Genomic DNA, 11166 nt, shown 5'->3' with positions numbered 1-11166 from the left:
TATGGGTGTGTGAGTGTGTGGGTTATGGGTGTGAGGGTTATGGGTGTGTGAGTGTGTGGGTTATGGGTGTATGGGTGTGTGGGTTATGGGTGTGTAGGTTATGGGTTATGGGTGTGAGGGTTATGGGTGTGTGAGTGTGTGCGTTATGGGTGTGAGGGTTATGGGTGTGTGAGTGTGTGGGTTATGGATGTGAGGGTTATGGGTGTGTGAGTGTGTGGGTTATGGGTGTGTGGGTGATGGGTGTGATTGTGTGGGTTATGGGTGTGTGGGTCATGGGTGTGAGTGTGTGGGTTATGGGTGTGTGGGTGAAGGGTGTTTGCTTGTGTGGGTTATGGCTGTGTGGGTGATGGGTGTGTGGGTTATGGATTATGAGTGTGTGGGTTATGGGTGTGTGGGTGATGGGTTATGGGTGTGTGGGTTATGGGTGTGTGGGTGATGGGTGTGTGAGTGTGTGGGTGATGGGTTATGAGTGTGTGGGTTATGGGCGTGTGGGTTATGGGTGTGTGAGTGTGTGGGTTATGGGTGTGAGATTTATGGTTGTGTGAGTGTTTGGGTTATGGGTGTGAGGGTTATGGGTGTGAGGGTTATGGGTGTTTGAGTATATGGGTTATGGCTGTCTGGGTGATGGGTGTGTCAGTGTGTGGGTTATGGGTGTGTGGGTCATGGGTGTGAGTGTGTGGGTTATGGTTGTGTGGGTGATGGGTGTGTGCTTGTGTGGGTTATGGCTGTCTGGTTCATGGATGATTATGTTACGGGTGTAGGGTGATGGGTGTGTGAGTGTGTGGGTTATGGGTGTGTGGGTGATGGGTGTGTGGGTTATGGGTTATGAGTGTGTGGGTTATGGGTGTGTGGGTGATGGGTGTGTGAGTGTGTGGGTTATGGGCATGTGGGTTATGGTTGTGTGGGTGATGGGTTATGAGTGTGTGGGTTATGGGCGTGTGGGTTATGGGTGTGTGGGTGATGGGTGTGTGGGTTATGGGCGTGAGGGTTATGGGTGTGGGATATGGATGTGTGGATTATGCATGTGTGGGTTATGGGTGTGAGGGTTATGGGTGTGAGGGTTATGGGTGTGAGGGTTATGGGTGTGGGTTTTGAGTGTGAGGCTTATGGGTGTGTGAGTGTGTGGGTTATGGGTGTGACGGTTATGGGTGTGTGAGTGTGTGGGTTATGGGTGTGTGGGTTATGGGTTATGGGTGTGAGGGTTATGGGTGTGTGATTGTGTGGGTTATGGGTTATGAGTGTGAGGGTTATGGCTGTGTGAGTTTGTGGGTTATGGGTCTGAGGGTTATGGGTGTGTGTGTGGCTTATGGGTGTGAGGGTTATGGGTGTGTGAGTGTGTGGGTGATGGGTGTGTGAGTGTGTGGGTTATGGTTGTGTGGGTCATGGGTGTGAGTGTGTTGGTTATGGGTGTGTGGGTGATGGGTGTGTGCTTGTGTGGGTTATGGCTTTGTGGGTGATGGATGTGTGAGTGTGTGGGCTTTGGGTGTGTGGGTGATGGGTGTGTGGGTGTGAGGGTTATGGGTGTGAGGGTTATGGGTGTGTGGGTTATGGGTGTGTGGGTGATGGGTGTGTGGGTTATGGGTGTGGGATATGGGTGTGTGGATTATGGGTGTGTGGGTTATGGGTGTGTGGGTTATGGGTGTGAGGGTTATGGGTGTGAGGGTTATGGGTGTGGGTTATGAGTTTGAGGGTTATGGGTTTGTGAGTGTGTGGGTTATGGGTGTGAGGGTTATGGGTGTGTGAGTGTGTGGGTTATGGGTGTGTGGGTGTGTGGGTTATAGGTGTGTGGGTTATGGGTTATGGGTGTGAGGGTTATGGGTTATGGGTGTGAGGGTTATGGGTGTGTGAGTGTGTGGGTTATGGATGTGAGGGTTATGGGTTTGTGAGTGTGTGGGTTATGCATTATGGGTGTGAGGGTTATGGGTGTGTGAGTGTGTGGGTTATGGGTGTGAGAATTAAGGGTGTGTGAGTGTGTGGGTTATGGGTGTGAGGCTTATGGGTGTGTGAGTGTGTGGGTTATGGGTGTGTGGGTGATGGGTATGTGAGTGTGTGGGTTATGGGTGTGTGGGTCATGGGTGTGAGTGTGTGGGTTATAGGTGTGTGTGTGATGGGTGTGTGAGTGTGTGGGTTATGGGTGTGTGGGTGTGTGGGTTATGGATGTGTGGGTTATCGGTTATGGGTGTGAGGGTTATGGGTTATGGGTGTGAGGGTTATGGGTGTGTGAGTGTGTGGGTTATGGGTGTGTGGGTGATGGGTGTCTGAGTGTGTGGATTATGGGTTATGGGTGTGAGGGTTATGGGTGTGTGAGTGTGTGGGTTATGGGTGTGAGAGTTATGGGTGTGTGAGTGTGTGGTTTATGGGTGTGAGGGTTATGGGTGTGTGAGTGTGTCGGTTATGGGTGTGTGGGTGTTGGGTGTGTGAGTGTGTGGGTTATGGGTGTGTGGGTCATGGGTGTGTGTGTGATGGATGTGTGAGTGTGTGGGTTATGGGTGTGTGGGTGATGGGTGTGTGAGTGTGTGGGTTATGGGTGTTTGGGTGATGGGTGTGTGAGTGTCTGGGTTATGGGTGTGTGCGTGATGGGTGTGTGGGTAATGGGTGTGTGAGTGTGTGGATTATGAGTGTGTGGGTTATGGGTGTGTGGGTGATGGGTGTGTGGGTGTGAGGGTTATGGGTGTGTGGGTTTTGGGTGTGTGGGTGATGGGTGTGTGGGTGTGGGTTATGTGGGTGTGTGGGTTATGAGTGTGTGGGTTATGAGTGTGTGGGTTATGGTTGTGTGGGTGTGCATTATGGGGTGTGTGGGTTATGGGGGTGTGGGCGTGTGATTGTGGGTTATGAGTTAACTCCACGTTAATGCCCGTAGTTTTGGAACAGGATGTCCAACAAGTTCATCCAGGTGTGATGGTCAGGTGTTGGGATTCGCTCCCAAATAGACCTCCATTAGTGATTCAGATCATTCCCATTTTTGACCCCAGATGCAATAATCACTCTAAATGGGGCTGTGAACGCAGTGCACAATGATTACACAATGCTGAGAAAGACGAGAAAATCGACAGAACACGAGCTTACATCTGTCAAACAGCAACATTTTAAAAATCTTTCGTCATTCATAAGGTAATTAATATTTCAGTGGAGTTTAAAATGTATGGAGTTGTGAATGAGGACTGGAAGATTAATATTTGTTAAATGCATGGGCGCAGATAGAGGGGGGGACGGGGGGGATTCGTCCCACCCAGATTTAAATTCACCTCGTTCGGTCCCCCCCCCCCCCCCCCCCCCACTTATTGGGAGGAAAAAAATGTCTATGCTGTCTTTCTTTGCATAAGGCAAACCTCACGGAAAAATCAAAAGACTAATTACCATTCGGTTTATTGAGGTGCACAGCAGTACAGACATAGTTGCAACTGTGCAGACTGCACAGGTTGCGAGCTCGAGCTTGGTTGCTATGGTTACCCACAAGTTTGACAGGCATATCGGGGACAGCTCCTCCTAGTTCAGGACCCCAACACGGCATGATGAAGGGTGCCAAAAGGCAGAAAACGATTGCATCGTTTAAAAAAAAAAAAAAGACTGTAAGTAAACTGTGCCTTACTTTATCATATCACCTTGCAATTTTTTGATAGTCTGTTCAAAGTAATGTCGTAGTGAAAGTAAAATCGTACGGAGTAGAGATGCCTTTCTGGTAGCCTCCTTCTTTCGGTGGTAGCCTGTAGATACAGTGCTCAGAAGGCAGTTTTAATGTTTAATCTGGCGTTCCCTGCCATAATTTCAGCGAGCATATTGTTTCATAAGGAAACTTTGTGAAGAGTTGTTGACTGACTGCCGCTCCCGCAACACACAGGCATAGTTAGAAAGTCAGGATGCACTGGTTTACACTTTACACACACACACGTAGCCCAGCCTCTCGCTATGTTTAACAGTTGGAACTTAGCAGTTTTAAAACTAGTTTTGCAGTTTTGCAATTTCTGTGCGTGATGATAATGTGTAAACTTTGGATTTCCATAGGCTATGTTAAAATGTTATCATTGTCCTGGCCTGCAGGTAGTTCCTGGTGATGGCAGTGAGGGAGGTGAAACAACATATATACACACTACTGTTCAAAAGTTTGGGGTCACCCAGACAATTTTGTGTTTTCCATGAAAAGTCACACTTTTATTTCCCACCATAAGTTGTAAAATGAATAGAAAATATAGTCGAGACCTTTTTCTGGCCATTTTGAGCATTTAATCGACCCCACAAATGTGATGCTCCAGAAACTCAATCTGCTCAAAGGAAGGTCAGTTTTATAGCTTCTCTAAAGAGCTAAACTGTTTTCAGCTGTGCTAACATGATTGTACAAGGGTTTTCTAATCATCCATTAGCCTTCTGAGGCAAGGGGCAAACACATTGTACCATTAGAACACTGGAGTGATAGTTGCTGGAAATGGGCCTCTATACACCTATGGAGATATTGCACCAAAAACCAGACATTTGCAGCTAGAATAGTCATTTACCACATTAGCAATGTATAGAGTGGATTTCTGATTAGTTTAAAGTGATCTTCATTGAAAAGAACAGTGCTTTTCTTTCAAAAATAAGGACATTTCAAAGTGACCCAAAACTTTTGAACGGTAGTGTGTGTGTGTGTGTGTGTGTGTATATATATATATATATATATATATACACACACAAAATGGAATCATTTGCTGACAGCTCAGTCCCCCCCAGTTCAAAAATCCTATCTGCGCCCCGGTTAAATGGATGATATAAAGGGCGGGGCTCTGCACAACCTGCCCTTATCGACAAACCACCACTGTATTAATCTGACTGCATTACACAGAGAATGACATTGTGAATGATAACAACATGATTAAAAGGATTAAACGCCCAATGTAAAGTATTCCAGATTTTATTTCACAAGGTTCAGATTCTCCAAAACAATCAAAAGGCTAATTAACACTGATGATCACTAAACTTACAGATACATGAGAAGGAAAATATTATATGAAAAAAACAAATGCAGAAAGATATATTTCACAGAGCAAGTTAGAAAGTTGGTCAGTGATTTTAACCCTTTCCTGTCCTGCCATGGAGAATAACTTTCTCTGCTCCATCTACTGGACAAACAGTGAAACTGCAGGTAAAGCTTTGAAGACAGATTTATAAGCAGAGGAATCAGTTTGTGCTATTAGTTTAAAGATTAGAGAATATATCTGATAAACATTCTATAATTTCAAAATATGTAATTATTGGAACCCAAAAAGCCTCTTCACAATACAGTTACAGTGGATATAAAAAGTTTACACACCCCTGTTAAAATCACAGGGTTTTTAAATTTAAAAAAATAAATAAAACAAAAAAAAATTATGTCTGATTTTTTTCCACCTTTAAATGTGATATAGTAAACACCACCAAGTGAAAAACAAATCAAAATGTTTTAGGGGGAAAAAAGAATAAATTGGTTGCATTTTTGTTGGTTTCTATATAAATGTAAAAGGTTGGAAATTTCATTCTCAATTTTTGATTTTAATTATTTTTTTAGGGCGGCACGGTGGTGTAGTGGTTAGCGCTGTCGCCTCACAGCAAGAAGGTCCTGGGTTCGAGCCCCGGGGCCGGCAAGGGCCTTTCTGTGTGGAGTTTGCATGTTCTCCCCGTGTCCACGTGGGTTTCCTCCGGGTGCTCCGGTTTCCCCCACAGTCCAAAGACATGCAGGTTAGGTTAACTGGTGACTCTAAATTGAGCGTAGGTGTGAATGTGAGTGTGAATGGTTGTCTGTGTCTATGTGTCAGCCCTGTGATGACCTGGCGACTTGTCCAGGGTGAACCCCGCCTATCGCCCGTAGTCAGCTGGGATAGGATCCAGCTCGCCTGCGACCCTGTAGAAGGATAAAGCGGCTACAGGTAATGAGATGAGATTATTTTTTTAATCACAAGTTCATGTAGATGTTTATATCCACTTTACATTAAAAATAATTATGAGAATCTTTGACAAATCAATAAACCTCAGTTTCCTATCTAGAGTAAATTAGTCACTCATATATTAATAGATTAATCCAAAATAAAACACGTGCAAAGAATGCTGAAAACTGTCGTCCTGTTAAATGAGTAATGTCTCGTGAAATGAATTATCAGCCACTGTGATACTCGTACATATCACTAGAATCTGGTTGTGAAGCTGAATGTGTTGTTGGGTATTGTGGGATGTGGATGTGGATGAAGTCTTCTCATTCAGGTAAGCCGGACTCTCTTCAATCAGATCCAGATGTTTTTTGTGTCAGAAAGCAGAGAAAAGTGCCATTTCATTAAAATGTATTAATGTATTCTTAAACTTTTAACAGCATCTGACAGGGTAAACTCTTTCCACTCAGCAGGAATCTCCCCGTCACCACAAAACTGTTTGTTATAGTGTTTTTCAAGATTTTCCTGAAATTCACAAACAAACCATTTCCAGTAAGCTAACGTGGAAAAATCAGTGGAGATTCCCCATTCAGCAAACACCCCACCTGCTTTCCTGTAATCTTTATAAGGAACAAGAGTCTCAGATTCACTGGATGGGTAAAAGGAGCGGCCACTTGCTACATCTGTTGTGCAAAACTCTATGCGGAATTCTGTTGTGCGCTTATAATACATTCCTCTCACTGCAGTGGAGCAATGATAATCAGCATTGTGATCTCCAGGATGATCTTCTTGGCTGTGGGTACAGACGGCTCCACAGAAAGGACACTGTTTCCAGCAGCACCCACAGAAATGTTTGATTAGAATCTCATCAGGTCTTTCTCTGAACTTCTCCATGGAAAAGTGTGAAATCTTACTGAGACGTTTCTTTAACTCTTCAACAACAGCTGGGAGTTCCTTCCTTATGGCTTCCACAAGAACATCGAAGTCAATGCCATCTTTACACTCTTCATCACACAACTGAACTCTTGTATCTCCTAACTCATCTGCAAGGCTCTTAGTAAAAACATCCAGCCACTGATTTGCATCACCTTTGACACGTTTGACTTCATCTGTCGTCTTTGTTGCAGCAGTGATGATGCTGGTCTGTTTCTGATCAATGCACTCTTCAATTACAGAAACTGCTTTTGGGTTTTCAGCTGCCATGAACTCTTTAACCCTGGCCTTGATGAACTCCTCAAAGTGGACTTTAGGATGGTACATGTACATTAAGTAGTTTTTAAACCTCTCATCCTTATCTCCCTTCTGCTCTGCTAAAGACTTGAGAATGTGTTTTTCCAGATCAGCTCTGTTCCCATTAAATGGTGCTTTCTCTCTCATCTGTCCAGACACAAATGGAGCGATCTTGTTGTAGACACTCTGAAGAATCGCTTCTTTCAGTTTACCGCAAACCCGGTCTCCAAGTATCGCTGCTGATGTTGCTCCTTCATAGTATTTCTGAAAGATGTTAAAATACTCCTCCCTTTTCTTTTTAAAATAATTAAGTGGATCATTTACTTCTCTGAATTTCCTGTGAAGCTCTGAGATGCTTTGTGCTGACTGTTCACACACATAAAGTGAGAGATCGACATAGAAATCTTGGGTAAGGACAGAGACATCGTCAGATAACTTTCGATCTTTCTTGAATTTTGTTTCAAATTCCTGCACCTGGGTTTTGACGTCCTGTGCAATGCGTTGAATATAATGTGAATTGTATCCCTGTGTTGAGAACGGAAATGACTCCACCTGTTTTTTGGTTTGTTCAGTGACCTGATTAATGAGATCACGTATGGGTTGGGTTAAGTTCTCTGGTGTAAGAGGATTTTGCCACAAAATGTTGTTGATATTCTTTTCCATCGCGCCCTTGGAAGTTGGGATATAGCTGCTGTAATCATGGACACTTCCAATTCCTCTATACTCTGAAGAACGCTTTCGATTTGAAACCAAGTCATGTTTGTAGACCTCTCCCACAACTTCAGTTATGTCGTTTGAGATGTTAACATCTTTGATTTTTGGAGCTTGTTTAGTTATTTCAGAGACCCATTGTTCCCACATGGAATCAAACTCCTTACTTGTGCCCGTTTTACAGTTCATCTGTCTTTTAAGTCTTGAAGCAAGCTCTTTGCTCTTTTCAAAGAGTGTCTTCTCATAGCTCACACGTTGCTGATCAAGGTTTTGTCTCATGCTTCTCTGCTGAATGCTATCATCCACTTTCCTCTTTGCTTCCTCTATTAGATCATCATGGAGGTTCTGGATTTGGGTCTCAAATCTGCATTTCCACTGAATCAGTGTTTCCTTTTCATTGTCTTCTTCAAAATATTGTTTAAATGCATTTTGGACATCCTTTAGTGTTCCTGCCATTTCTTCTTCCAGAACTTTCATCTGGTCTGTTTCTATGTTTCCACTGGCTACTCTGTTCAGCATTTTGTTTTCTACAGTCATCATTTCACTCCTCAGACTCCAGGTCCAGTTCCCATACTTCTGCTCCAGTCTCCTGTACACTGAGATCTCTTGTGCATTTTTAAAACTGAAAACAAAATTTTCGTCCAGTAAAGCATTCCACAGATCTTCCACACGCTTTTGAAACTGTGATAATTTCAGGCCGTCTATAGTTTTTGCACGAGAAAGAATATCTCTCTTTAGTTCCTGGATGTTCTCGCTGTAGCATGGGTTTGGTGGTGCCATGGGTGGAGAACCCTCCCAGTGCTGTGAAAAATACTTCACATCACGCTCTACATCAAATGCAATGACATCAGTGAAATTTTCTGTACAGTCGTCTTCATCTTTAGCTGCTAATTTAGTCATTTTATCCAGTGTTTCCTGCAAATTTCTCCTTCCATCCAGGATTTTCTCTCTAGCTGTAATATCAGAAACATTCTGATGCACAAACATGCAGCTGGGGTTTAGCCTGACCTTCTTCATCCTCAGGAATGCATGAACAACAATCTGAAGTATTTCCTGCATCTCAGTTGGGTTCTCTCCAAAGATGTTAATCAAAGTCATGTTTCCTAATCCTACCACAAATGTGGAAAATTCATTGTCATGATGGATGGTGTTGCTTCCAGCCAGTTCTGGAGCTCTGAGACCTTCAGTATCAACAACCAAAATATAGTCAATCTTCCACTCTTCCTTCATGTCCTCAGAAACTCTAACCAGCTGCATAAAGGCTCCTCTGGTGCATCTGCCTGCACTGACTGCAAACTGGAGCCCAAACATGGTGTTCAGCATGGTGGATTTCCCAGAGCTCTGAATTCCCAAAACTGACAACACAAAAACTCTCTGGTCTCCCAGTATCCTGATGACTTCATCTAAAACAGCTGAAACCCAGGTTAGAGGAACATAAGCTGCATCACCGTCCATCAGCTCCATCGGGTGCCCAGATATCATGAGCTTAGCAGCAAGTTCAGGCAGTTTATTCACGTTTCCAACCCGGTTCCCTCTCATGCTTTTTTCTTCAGAGACTGAGGCTTCATAAATCTGGCCCATCTCTCTCAGCATGTGCTCCAAGCCAAAGTTAGCAGCATTCAGTTCTTTTGATATTTTTTGTAACTTTGACTCTTCAGCCTTCAGTTCGTCCAGATTTATTCGTTCAGTTTTTTGCTTTTCAGATTTGTCTTGCTTTTTTTTCAAGTCATGCACATCTATCCATTTTTGGTAATATTCTTGTTGGATGGTAGAGAGTTTCTCTGAAGTGAATTCAGTCAGCCCAATTTCAGTCCATCTGAGGAAATACACTCTCTCACTGACTGACAGGTTTAATTTCTCACTGATCAAACCATCGACAAATAACTTCATGAGGTCACTGAATCCATGTTCCTGTTGTTTCCTTCTGAGATCCTTCATTTCAGTTTTCTTGTTGCTGAGCTCTTTTTCTATGTTGTTACTTTGAAGTCGCCGTAAGTCTTTGCTCGTTTGGCACCAGTCGTGCCACAGTTTTCCCTGGCAGGGCAGATATTTCTCTTTTACCCTCAGTGGATCTTTTCCTTTGAGAAAACCCATTATATTTTGTGCAGCTTCCTTTCCTCTCTTACAGGCCTCATTGTGCTCATCCACACTGACCTCTGAGTTGTTGGTCATTTTCTCAAGATTGAAGGTCCTGTGTTTTTGTGAGAGACATTTCCTGATAATATTTCTGAGTACATTAGACGCATTAGACTGACTTCTACTTTTTAGTTCCACTCTGTATTTTCCTGTACTGATCTCACACACATCATCTTCATCATCATTCTCTTCATCAGTAAGAACAACAATGAGAGGTGTTGGAGATTTGCAAAGCTCCTCTACAAGTCTCATATTATTATCATTCTCATCAAGCTTAGGCAAAAGTACAATATTTACAGAGGCCGTGGTCGTAAGTATCTCTCTCTGAGTTACAGCTCTGCTGGAATCACCATGAAGATTACAGAAAGCAACACATTCAGTGAAATGATCAGAGCTTCTCCCAGATGGACAGTACCAAGCGATCTCTACCACTCCATCCATCAGTAGACGGTTTCTGCTGCTGCCTGGACAGTGTCTGTGGAAAAATGTGTTGTGCCTCTCATTAATCAGGTTGTTGATCAGCTGAGACTTGGATGAGGAAACAGACCCAAGCCTGAAGAATGCCACCATTGGAGTTTCTGCTTTGGAAACAGGTCGAGTCTCGCTGATGATTTGTCCTGAAGCATCAGTCGACTTCCAGCTCTTGTTGATTTGCTGCATTGTCCAGAGAGGAAATTCAATTTTATCACTAAAGGGATTGGGTACCAGCAGAGGGATCGCATACTGACACTGTGCCAGTTTAGTCACCATGATTTGTTGAAGAAAATGATCTGCACAAAGGAACACTGCCATCTGAACATCCATTGGGTGAATCTCAGCCTGTTTCCTTTCAGTCTTTACATTCTGTTTTTTAAAAAGAGCAGCAAAAGCACCTCCTTTAGCTCCTGTCAGAGATTTAGGTACGTTGGTTTCGTTTCTGACAGAGATGTGTCTTGCTCTGTAATCTCCTGTCAAAAGCCGCTGCATGAAAACATGAACCAGTTCGTTCTCTTTACTGGGCTCTTTGTACTCTAAAGTGGATTTGGATATTTCAAGAAAGTGTGTGCTGGTAAGTTTGTCTTCATATTTCTTCTTCAGACCAAGTCGAAGCAACAGGTCTTCTACTCCATTTGATTTTCTCTCCTGAGAAAAAAAATCACACAAAATATCACCAGCATTTAAAATAAATAACCGAAATGCCTTTTTCTCCACATGCTAGACATGTAGCCAAGCTGAG

At 43.5% G+C, this 11166-nt stretch overlaps 1 protein-coding gene across 1 annotated transcript in view; it reads right to left on the bottom strand.

The window, feature by feature from the left end:
* Nucleotides 1-5705: 5705 nt before the first annotated feature.
* Nucleotides 5706-11166, bottom strand: part of LOC132897864 (interferon-induced very large GTPase 1-like) — a 38210-nt gene continuing 32749 nt past the window's right edge. Inside the window, exon 4 of the mRNA XM_060939110.1 lies at nucleotides 5706-11072. Within this exon, the coding sequence (XP_060795093.1) occupies nucleotides 6288-11072 (4785 nt within the window). The 3' untranslated portion in view covers nucleotides 5706-6287. The remainder of the gene's footprint in view (nucleotides 11073-11166) is intronic.

Source organism: Neoarius graeffei, chromosome 14, assembly GCF_027579695.1.
Source record: "Neoarius graeffei isolate fNeoGra1 chromosome 14, fNeoGra1.pri, whole genome shotgun sequence".
Taxonomy (NCBI): Eukaryota; Metazoa; Chordata; class Actinopteri; order Siluriformes; family Ariidae; genus Neoarius; species Neoarius graeffei.
The sequence above is the reverse complement of the archived record's forward strand: the minus strand, read 5'-3'. Positions and strand labels throughout refer to the sequence as shown.